Below are 11,570 nucleotides of genomic sequence, written 5' to 3'. Positions count from 1 at the left end.
AAATATTATCTCTTACCAATCCTTGAACTCATGACCTCTTGAGTTGATCATTTTTTATCTTCAATGTACTAACCATCTCAACCTCATATAATTAAATGTAAATATGTGATTTGTGTTACTTATATCTAGTTACTTGATATATATTAACATTTGGAAAAATGTCTTTACATTATTTTAAATGCCTTAAGAAAGTGCCTTTACATATGAGGCAAATTTTAAAGTGTCGAAAAGATGTCTCTAAAAGATAAATTTAACAAAGTATGCTAAAAATGTCTCTAAAGTGTCTCTAGAGTAAAAATATTTTAGGCGATTTTGAAAATGCCTCTAAAAAGTGTCTCTAGACTATAGAGCTTCAAAACTTAGAGGTATTTTGAAAATTGTCTCTACAAAAGAGCCACTACAAAATGTTTTTGTTGTAGTGTTGGCAAATGAGTTATGAGAGTAGGGATTGGGAAAGGGAAATGAATGAAAGGCTAGGATTAAATGAGGTGTGATGAATGGATGGACAATATTTATCTCTATCCCATTTGCAAACAAAGTCTTACTAGTTACATGTCTATGTATTACAATGAGATTTAAAGATAAAAATAAGATTTAGTTTATTTCTAGTCCAAGTTTTATGATATATTGGGTTTTATATTTATTTAGAGATAATATTGTATAACAAATAGATAGTTTATTTTTTTTATAAGTAGATTAGTTTATCGTACACCCATTTATAAAATCCTACGTCCGCCACTTATGTATACTAAAGAAGGTTATGGTCCTTTAATCGTCTACGATAATAAAGCAAAGTTCTGGCAAGTAGCAACTTGTAAGATTCCACTACATTTTTTCAACTGATGGATCGACAAGTCTAGGACCATAAAACTAGGCAACACCACCGTGCCACCAATTTACAAGCGCAATTGCTGTTTCGGTTAAGAGGAAAGTACATAAGCTAACGAATTCTCTGAATTGGTCGTACCCAATCCTCCGTTGCTCGTGTATAAGCCAGCAGAACAATCTCTAACCACAGCGTGTGCATCAACATCGATACTAAATAAACTGCTCTGAACTAAGGGCAATTAATCACAATATGTACAATGGGGAAGGGGAAAAGAATCCCAAAACGGGCGGTGGCGGAGCCTAGCTGATCGCATCGTGTGTGTGGACGGCGAATCAGATTAAGAAATCAAAGCAAACTTGAGGTGAATTCTTGCAACATGGCGTACCATTTCTCTTGGTCCCAAGAAACCAAGTAGGAGGAGGAGACGAGAGGGAATCTTAGGGAAGGTAGGTGGAGGCCGCGACGCGCTGAAGCTGGGTCCCCCACGACCAAGATAATCTCGACCTCCGGCAAGCTCGCGTAGACAGCTTCGAGTCGTCGCCGCTGCGGCCACCGCCGCCGCCGCCGCGCCCACGACCTTATGTCGCCCGCGCGTCAATCATAGCCGCGCCCGACAGATCTGAGGCCGGAAGGGGGCGGGCTAGCGGCGCTGCAAGGGGTGGAACTCAAAGGGGAGAGAAGGGGGCGGGAAGGTAGAAGGTTGTCTCTCGCCGGGATCTGAGGGCGGCGGCCGTCGCCGTTGAGGGGGAGAGAGATATGGCGCGTGGACGGGAGAAAGGCTGAATGGGGAAACTGCTCCGGGCATGCGGAGGGGCATAATGGTCCTTTTGAAAATAAAAAAAAAGTAGTGATACTTTTTTTTAAGAAGGCACTGGGTTCCACACAGAAAATTAAAAATATATGAATTGATATAAATCGGTTTTTCTGATGAAAAAGGAAATACTAGATAGTCCTGGTTGTTGATAAATTTTTTGTGTGGTCCTAAACTCCTAATAATATGTTATCTAAATTTTTTTGGAACATTTTTTTTATGATTTTACTAGTTTATCTTATTGTTACGATAAATAATAGGTCATCAGGGGGCAAACAATTCCACAAAATAGTACTCCCTCCGTCCCATAAAAAATAAATCTAGTACCGAATTTGACATATCCTAGTACTACGAATCTAAACATACATCTGTCTATATTCAAAATGCTAGAATGTGTCATATTCGATTCTATATTCGTTTTCTATGGGACGGTGGGAGTAGATCCCACACCACTCATCCTTTCTTGTCATCATCACCGGACGCATGTGATGGCAGGTGACAAATAGCATTCGTGTTCTTTGCTTGCTCTCGTTGTTCTGTTGTCCCTTTTAATTATTCATTTTGTCTTCATCGATCATTGTTCTGATGGATTTGGCTTTTCTTTTAAGATCTCACATTGTTGTTTGCTTTTCATTTAAAGTTTCACCATTATTGGTTTTACTTGTGTCAGTCCATCACTTGGTTTTATGCTCTTTTTTGCTTGGTTATTCTTATATGCAAATTCTGTATCCCTTTGTTCTTCGGGGCTAACTCTCTAATGGATGCCAAAGAAAATTGAACTGGGTGTAATTTAATATAGCTTGACTTTCTATGCTTGATGCAAGCATCATTAACAACCACGGCCACTGAAAGTTGGTTTGCAAGCTGATTGGAGCATGGTAGAAGACCTCCTCAGCATAATTTGTTTCTATTGCTTCATGACTCTCTCCTGAGTATATGTCTTGTGTAATGCACTCTGGTATGATGGTTTGAAATTGGGTTGGTGAGACCTCAGATTCTTCCTTGGATCTTCTCATTTTCTTTTGATAGTATATCGTTCTTTGGGGTTTTTTTTTATCTAAGAGTACATTGGAGATCGCTAATAAGAGTGGTGACTGGGCGGCTCTGGCATACGGAGATTTTAACGGCTCTATGAAAAGCAATGCTTTGACATAATCCAGTATAGTGTTGGTGATCTTTTGTGGCTATTTAGTTGTAGCCTCCGCCGTTGGCCTCGTCACCTCCAACTGCTCGTGTTTTTTTTTTCTTTTTAGGTGTTTCCATGTGTGGGGCTGTGAGCACTAGAATGATCATAGGATTTGTTGCCAGAGTTGGATACACAACCATTGTGCGCTCACTTCATTTGGCTGAATGAGCTTAATCGAATCAGCCATCTGATGGGCTTCGACTGAAACGCCCGTAGCTCAATCAGCCATCCGATGGAGTCCTATTTTTTTTTCCACATAATACAATTTAATTATTGCATAAATGATTTTTTTCTTAGTGTTCAAATGATCCCTCCGAATTTTCATACACCTAGTTAAATTTCGAGAGATTACAATTTTATCACATATAAGTGGTCGACATTTGCTCATTTTTTGACTTGTGTCCTCATTGGGTCAGGGTTGTCGTAGCTATATGATCCATGTTTGAGGAGCTTTTGCCAGCTACACTTTCTCCGAGAATTAGAAACTCTCATAAACAGTACTACATTTTATTCAGATTTTGAGAAGCTATAGTTATAAAATTAAAAAATAAACTACAAGCCATAAGCTAGAAAACCCTATTTTTCTAGAACAATCAGCTGTTTCTCACCGTACAAACTAGCAGATTTTGCTTAAAATCCACGCTTTCTTCAATTAATACAAACTACGAGGGTGTCATCGTAAAGCACCGCCACAAAAGCCCTACCCTTGAACCCTCTCCCACCCCGCCTCCACATCTCCTTTGCCGCCGCCGCCGCCGCCTCGCCATCCCGAGCGAGCATGCGGCCGCCCTCCTCCACCTCCTCCCCTCGTCGCCTTCTCGTTTGCTAGGGCTCCGGCCGCCTTGCCGTTCCTTCCCCTCCTCGTCATCACTAGGGTTTCGACCTCGCGCCGCGGGGGAGTTTGTAGCCCGACTGACCCGAAGCTGTTGCCGCCGCCCGCCCTCCCGGCCGCGCCATGGTGAGGCTCACCGCCGACCTGATATGGAAGAGCCCGCACTTCTTCAACGCCGTCAAGGACCGCGAGCTCGACATCCGAGGTTTGCGCGCTCTTTCCTCCCTGCTCGCTAGATCTAGGGTTTAGTGTTCTTGGCCCTCTTTTTTCATTCCCTCCGTCTCGGTAGTTTAATTTGTCTGTTGTGTTTCTTTTACTTGGCAGGTAACAAGATCCTCATCATCGAGAATCTGGGCGCCACCGAGGTGAGCTCCACCAGCTTCCGCAAGCCTTTTCTTCCCTTAGCTCCATTGTTGTCTCATTTGAAGTATTATGATGGGTTCTTGGATTGGTGGTGGAACATGCTTTACTCTTGGATGTAGCGTATGGGAGATTAGTAGATATGGGTGTGCCCTAGGTAGTGATGCAAGAAATGTAGTACATAATGCTACTAAGTTCGTAGCGTCAATTTTGTGTTAATAAAGCTGCAATTGAAGTGTTTTGCAAAATAATTTTACAAAATTTGGGGCACTGCATTTTGTCTCTACATGCTGACGATAGGTATGAGAGATTACTAACATATGAGTGTGCCCTTCTCTTCTTTTTGGCATTTTGTTGAGGTTCTGCCATGGTTGTTAAGTTGTAAAGTCAGGTTGAGATACCATCTACTGGCTAGTAGACTGGTCGGAGCATAGTTGAGGACTAGTCGTTGAGTTGACTACTCTATCAGGTTGTTATTACATACATAGATTGCTTCTACTTCTAGTCTGTTACTAGTAACTTGCTGCGCCTGATGGACCCAATGAGCTCTCAATCTCCCTTTCACTCAGCAGGGCCTGATAGGCCAAGGCACCAGGCCTCCCAAGCATTCGCTCAAGTCTCAACTCCATTGCGTCTTCTGCGGCCAGCACATGGAGTCGTGCCCCCTCAAGTCGTGTTCCCTCAAAGACTTTAGGACTAACCGTAGCACCAGTCGTCACTTTTTGTAGGACTTGATAACTGTCGGTTCTGCATGTTTCTATTCTATGGATGTTTAGAGGAAATAAGTCCCACATGAGTCTGGAAGAACTTTTTTTTTCTTTTGCTGATAGAGCTATCTTATATGTACAATGTGTCCATAGAATTTCTAATCGTTAGCATGCTAACGGCATACTTTTTGTTGTTATGAGTGACACATTTCTTGGTTTTCCTTTCTCATGTCAATCACCTATAGTTAGATAATCAGTATGGTCAATTTTATCTTTTTCGATCTCTGGAATGGAATAAAACTCATATTCTCAGTTGAGTATGTGTTAACAACGCTGCGATTTGAAGTGCTTTGCATAATAATTTTACAAAATTTGGGGCATTAAAATTTGTCTGTACATGCTGACGCTAGGTAGCTTAGCACTTCTCTTCTTTTTGGCAAATTTTTGAGGTTCTGCATGTTTTTCTTCTATGGAAGTTTAGAGGAAATAAGTCCCACACATTGTTTTTTGCTGATAGAGCTGTCTTTTAGTTGTACAACGTGCCCATGTAATTTCAAAGCATTAGTATGTTAACAGCATACTTTCTGTTGTTATGAATGACATGTTTCTTGGTTTTCCTTTGTCATATCAATCACTTGATAGTTAAATAACTAGTATGGTCATTTTGATCTGATTTGATATCCCAAAAAATACTCATTCTCATTTCAGTATTTGACCCAGCTTTTGTTTTATTATCTTCTTTCTCCAGCATGTTTAACACTTCTGTTTGTTACTTTGCTCTCAAATAGGACCAATTTGACACAATTGACTTGTCAGACAATGAGATTGTCAAGCTTGAGAACTTCCCGTACTTGAATCGTCTTGGCACTCTGTTAGTTAACAATAACAGAATCACACGTATCAATCCCAATCTTGGTGGTAAGATTATATATTTTATCTTGTTATGATCTGTTTATCATTTTCATAATTTTGCTCCAGAACTTACCTTCAGTTGCTCCTGTTTCTAGAGTTCTTGCCAAAGTTACATACATTGGTGCTTACAAACAATCGTCTTACAAATCTTGCGGAGATCGATCCCCTGGCATCTCTTCCAAAGCTTCAGTTTCTTAGCTTACTTGATAATACTGTAACCAAGCAGCCAGACTACCGGTTGTATGTGATCCATAAATTGAAGCATTTGCGGTTGCTGGATTTCAAGAAAGTGAAACAACAGGTTAGCAATGCTGAGGTTCTTTTTCATGTAAATATGTTTTTGTATGAAATTTGTTAATCATTTAGTCTTAGTTTTGTTCTCTTGAAGTTTCTGTAAAAACTTCTATTTTGAATGGTTTATTTTTATTTAAATTTCTCAGTATTTTCTTCCATTTGATCTCTAATGGTAGTTTCTAGCACTAAACAGTAAACACCTTTCGTTTAGCTCTATGTGCAATGGTGCTTCTATGAACTCTCTTTATATCAATGTTTCATAAGTTAACCGCTTCTTATTTTTAAAAGTTTAATGGAGCCATAAAATACATATTGTGATATTTTGCATGTATTGACATAACACTCATTAAGGTTGCATGTTTTATTTATGCAAGTATGTAGCATACGATTATTTCAAAGGAGTTCAAAATTAAACAGCATTGCAAGCCTATATAGTTTATATTATTGTACATATATTTTTTTCACAAAGGCATTTTGAAATATGTGGATCTATGCAGAAACTGCGTTGCTGCTTGATTACTTTTTACTTATTCCCCACAGGTTGTTCATTCATTTCCTTTGGAATGACTGCCAAAATGATTTTGGAATGGACTGCAGAAGTGCTGGCAGGAAAAAGGGCAAAAGAGCGACTCTTTAACTTTGTGTCGCAATGAATTAAATACATGAATGCCTTTTAGTTTACGTGTTATTTTTAATATTATCTAGTGTGCATGTATTTGTGTTAATTTCTGAAGTTATGCGTGAGATCTTTTGTTTTTGTAGGAGAGAATTGCAGCAGCACAGAAGTTTCACTCAAAGGAGGCAGAGGAAGAGGCAAAGAAGGTGCCAGCCAAAACTTTTACTCCTGGACAGGTGGTGGATGCTCAAGATACCACAATGGAGGAGCAGGGTCCAAAAGTAGTTGCTCCAACACCTGAGCAAATCACAGCTATCAAGGTACTATTGCAAGCTGTGCAAATAACTATATTATTTAGCTACTGCATTAAAAAAATGATTGTGGCTATGGCTTCTACTGGCTTGTTAGTATGCTCTTGATTTTTAACTTTGATAATTCTAAACTTTAACTGTTTGTAGTTAGTGTGGCATTTGGCATTCCTAGATATGTGTATGGCTCTCTGTTGATGTCAATATCTTCTATGTATGGTGGTATAGTACAACTACCTGCAAAATTCAAGGTTTAACAATTATTCCATCTGCAGGCTGCCATTGTGAATTCTCAGACACTTGAGGAGGTTGCAAGGCTTGAAAAGGTAGCATGTCCTTTCGTTTAGCTCCTGTGCTTTGTACAGTTTGGAACAGCTAACTATGGGCTCACATTTCTTTTTCACTACTGTGATGATTAGGCACTGAGCACTGGCCAAATTCCTGCTGAATTTGCAATCCCCAAGCCAGATGCTAATATGGCTGATGCTTCAGAGGAAACTGAAAAGATGGAGACAGATGGTCAGAACCAAGAAAATGGGGCGGATGAGAAGAAGCAAAATGAAGAAAGCACCCCAATTGAAGAGGTAATGATAATATTTGCTGTATAGTTTTGCTTTTATTTCATATGCCATCATGATATCAATTGCTTCTCCTTACAACTTTTGTATTATTTTCACAGGATTGAAGGCATATGCACACACTGATATAATCTGGCACCAAGTTGGTGTTAGATTTCCGTTTTATTTGTGGGGGCAAAGCCACATTGCGATGCCTGATCTCGTTGAATGCTCTCGCTGGTCTCTAGCATAGTACCGGTATTTCTGTATCTTGTGAATGCTAACATTTTTCAGAAGATGGAAAAACTATTTGCTGTGTTTAGGAAACAAGCTTGGGGTGTTTTATACCTTCCAGTACCGCTAGATTTCTTGATGTTGTAGACTGTAGACGCTGTTTCATGTGGGGCATGCGAGATGTTCACTCTTATTTTCTGGAAATTTCCCCCTTATTGCTCTCTATTGGGAGGCTTTGAGTGAGTTGTTTGAATGCATGGCACCATTTCAAAAATTCCCCGTAGAGATGTTTAAGGCAGAGATGAACCTAGGCCTTGTTTAGTTCGCGAAAAGAAAATTTTTTGGGTGTCACATCGGATGTTTGACTGGATGTTAGAAAGGTTTTTTGGACATGAATGAAAAAGCTAATTTCATAACTCGCGTAAAATCGCCTAGAAATCGCGAGATGAATTTATAAAGCCTAATTAATCCGTCATTAGTACATGTGGGTTACTGTAGTATTTATAGCTAATCATGGACTAATTAGGCTCATAAGATTCGTCTTGCAATTTTCATGAAAACTATGCAATTAATTTTTTATTTTATCTATTTTAATGCTTTATGCATGTGTCTAAAGATTCGATGTGATGTTTTTGGGAAAAAAAAAGGAACTAAACAAGTCCCTATTTATCCATTTGTCCATTCTTTCAAAAATCTGGAATGGAGATATCTGCTCAGAAGTTAACATCAACTGGCTACAATGTACTACATGTCACGCATTACTTCTCATGATCATTACTTAGAAAGGAGCCAATCTTGCTATACAAATATGATAAGGTTCTTGATGGAGTTGATGTAGTCATTTTAACTAGAGATTAGTTTAATCACGCTGCGCCTAACTTTTTTCTACATCAGTTTGGTTGGATTTGACGTTTCTCGTAATCTCGTCAGCATTGTTGATCTGAATAACCTACCTATATATATGGATCGGAAAAGATTGGGGTAGGGTCACGTACCTACTGGCAGTTCATCTGTTCATGTCTTCAGGAATCAGGATGCCCAGAGAATAGTAGAACATCATATTATTCTCATGAATGCCAATTGCTTTTCTTGTACTTTTTCCTAACTAACCTAATCAAGCTCAGGCCCATAAACTGAAAGTCTCAGTCCATATATAGTTAATTGCATAATGGCAAGGGGGTTTCATTTCTCTGGTTATCGTGTGCTACTCTCCCCGTTTGAAAATATACATGCGTTCTTGTTTTTCAAAAAGTCAATATATGAAAATTTTGACTAGTACGTCACTTAGCGTTAAATTCGTTTATGAAGATATTTTCATTTGATGTTACTTTTATAATTGTTGATAATACACTATGTCGAAGTGTAAGGTTGGAGACTGTAAAAATCTAACACCTTATATTTTTCAAACGAATTATTACATACCGTTGGATCACGATCGGACGGTCTAGAACGCAACCTTCTTACCTCGTGGAAGCATCTCATGGCTCGTGCCAACCGTGAATTGCTCTAGCTAGAGGCCGTTTTTGCATCTTATGGTCCAATGCCCTATGGGTATGGGCACCATTGCATGGGTGGACACCGTCCATGATCCCATCCCCCTGTTGCAAAATTTGCCATCATGCGTACGAACCAATCCAGATTCAGATATCTCACTCCATCTCCATCTCATCTCATCTCATCACAGCGATGCATCACATGAAGCATATGGAAAGGAAAGGAAAGGAAGAAAGAAAGCAAAGTTCCATTATAGCTGATGCCTGGCTAATTAAACACACCAGCAGATCTTGTGCCTACCTGTTCTGAAAGGTACTAGTAGGAGTTAACCAGAGTCATCAACTTTTAGTTAATTAAATTAACAGGCATGTGAAAAGTTGGCCTAGCACAATGCATGCACTAATGATGCAGCCATGCATGCACAACACTGAACACCGGTAAAGAGAAAATCCTATAGGAGCATGTTTCTATTTGGGTTACCCTCGAAACATTAGTTATAAAGTTAAATGATTTTAGACAGTAGTTACTCCATCCGTCCACAAATATAAGCCTTTACGTGAAAATTAAGTATTTAAGGTTGTTGTGAAATTGCTTGATATGCCCCAAAACTTGATATTTTGAGAAACATCATACTCAATGATACAATACTGTAGAAATGTTTATATTTAAGGAAAAATTTTAAACGCTAGAAATATTTATATAGATAGAGATAGTATGCTACATGCATGTTTTAAAGAAACTAGCATCCTCAACCTTCAAAGTCAGGTGACATTAATTGTCACTAATATATAGGCCCCATAAGAGCAAGTTTAATAGTATAGCCAACTAATAGATCCAATTCATGTATAACCAATCTAATAGCTTATTCATACAATAGTTATATACTACTCTATTAATACCTGGTCCTACATGTTATACACACATTGCGTCTTGGAGTCCGTGCTACAGCTGGCTATAAATCTATAACCCGCTACCCTTCTCTTCTTATTTATCTCCTTAAAATATGTTTGCAGCTGGCTTATAGTCTGCTATTGTATCTGCTTTAAACCTTAGCTCACATGTCAATGATTAAGTCACCGTGGACGTGAATCCTAATCCGTTAAAAGTCCCCTCTAACCACAATCTCCAACTGCAGAAAAGGCAGCATGAGATTCTTTCTGCTCTCTCACTCCCAGCCCCACAACCACAAAAACACACACACATGCATGTTGTTCATCTTGGCAGCTAGCTTGCCCTGCAACCAAGCAAACACAACAGCTCACCTGCCTCTTGCCTCTCTGCTTGCTGCTCCCTGCCATTGTCCCTCACACACACACACACACAAACTACACACCAATCTGAATCTTTTTCCCTCAGCATGAATCATCATCATCGTCATCAGCTATCCATATCATTCCATCAGTCTCCTTTGCTTCCTTCTCCTCATGCATTCTGTCTGCCCTGACCAGGACATGCTGCCATGTCGACCTGCCATTCTTCACCACCATCGCTCGTGGACCTCGTGAGCCTCCCACCTTCTTCTCCGGCGGGCGGCGGCGGCGGTGGCGCCGGCGCCGGCGTGGTGCAGGTGGTGCCGCTGGACGTCAGCGAGGAGCTCCTGGGCAAGTTCCAGGACACCAGCGAGTTCGGCTTCGAGTACGAGAAGAGCGGCCTCTGGTCGCCGCTGGTGGTGCGGCCGGAGGCCCTCGTGCTCGCCGGCGGCGGGAAGCGCCGGCGCCGGAGCTGGAGGAGGAAGGTTTGTGGTTTGCACTGCACTATTGTGTCATGTGCTCTTCTCACTTGTGCAGAAATGTGTTTGACAAATTTCTGCTTCTGAATTCCTAGCTTAATTAGCTAATGACAGTTCTTGTTTCTGATGATGCAGGTGTTTTGCTGCTGGTGAGTGACAGTCTGACATGCATGAAGCATGGGGAGCTTTGATCATTAGGCAAAGGACTCATGGATATGATTCTGCAGTTTAGGGAGTTTTTCATGTAATTATGGGAATATTGATTGGATGTATAATTGCGTTTCACGGAGTAGTAATTTCACCTTGCCTTCCTCTTTTTAATTTTGGCTTTGTAACGAGGAAACATGTAGAAAATTAATACTCAAATGACTTGTGTGTAGTAGGGATTGTAGTGGTGTGTTCACTGATTTTCAGTTTGGTAGAAAACCTGATACTGTGCAAAATATATGAATGCTTGTGTTTTAACTGTTCATTTATTTCTAGTGATATGGATGTACCTTGTTTTCATATTCATGGTTCATTCTCTCTTTTGAGGGGTTTCATCTTCCTATTTCTTCATCGTATATTTTAAATAAAAAAAAGGAGGGGTGCGTTGCAGTAACCAATAGAGGGGCAAACTAAAAAGAGGCATAAAAAGTTTGAAAAAAAAAAAACTGGAACTGTAAACTTCTCTTCTCTCTGTATGACAATGTATTTGATTT

At 40.0% G+C, this 11,570-nt stretch overlaps 2 protein-coding genes across 2 annotated transcripts; both read left to right on the top strand.

Annotated features, from left to right (window-relative positions):
* Positions 1-3,508: 3,508 nt before the first annotated feature.
* Positions 3,509-7,871, top strand: LOC127763485 (U2 small nuclear ribonucleoprotein A'). Its single transcript, XM_052288203.1, has 8 exons — positions 3,509-3,863; positions 3,983-4,023; positions 5,514-5,643; positions 5,733-5,938; positions 6,694-6,867; positions 7,131-7,181; positions 7,275-7,439; positions 7,535-7,871. The coding sequence occupies exons 1-8, from the start codon at positions 3,782-3,784 to the stop codon at positions 7,538-7,540; spliced, it is 855 nt and encodes a 284-aa protein (XP_052144163.1). The 5' UTR covers positions 3,509-3,781; the 3' UTR covers positions 7,541-7,871.
* A 2,366-nt stretch (positions 7,872-10,237) lies between these two features.
* On the top strand, positions 10,238-11,415 carry LOC127764290 (uncharacterized). Its single transcript, XM_052289148.1, has 2 exons — positions 10,238-10,875; positions 11,005-11,415. The coding sequence occupies exons 1-2, from the start codon at positions 10,600-10,602 to the stop codon at positions 11,020-11,022; spliced, it is 294 nt and encodes a 97-aa protein (XP_052145108.1). The 5' UTR covers positions 10,238-10,599; the 3' UTR covers positions 11,023-11,415.
* The last annotated feature ends 155 nt before the right edge of the window (positions 11,416-11,570 follow it).

The sequence above is a fragment of the Oryza glaberrima genome, chromosome 2 (genome assembly GCF_000147395.1).
Source record: "Oryza glaberrima chromosome 2, OglaRS2, whole genome shotgun sequence".
Classification (NCBI taxonomy): domain Eukaryota; kingdom Viridiplantae; phylum Streptophyta; class Magnoliopsida; order Poales; family Poaceae; genus Oryza; species Oryza glaberrima.
The sequence above is the reverse complement of the archived record's forward strand: the minus strand, read 5'-3'. Positions and strand labels throughout refer to the sequence as shown.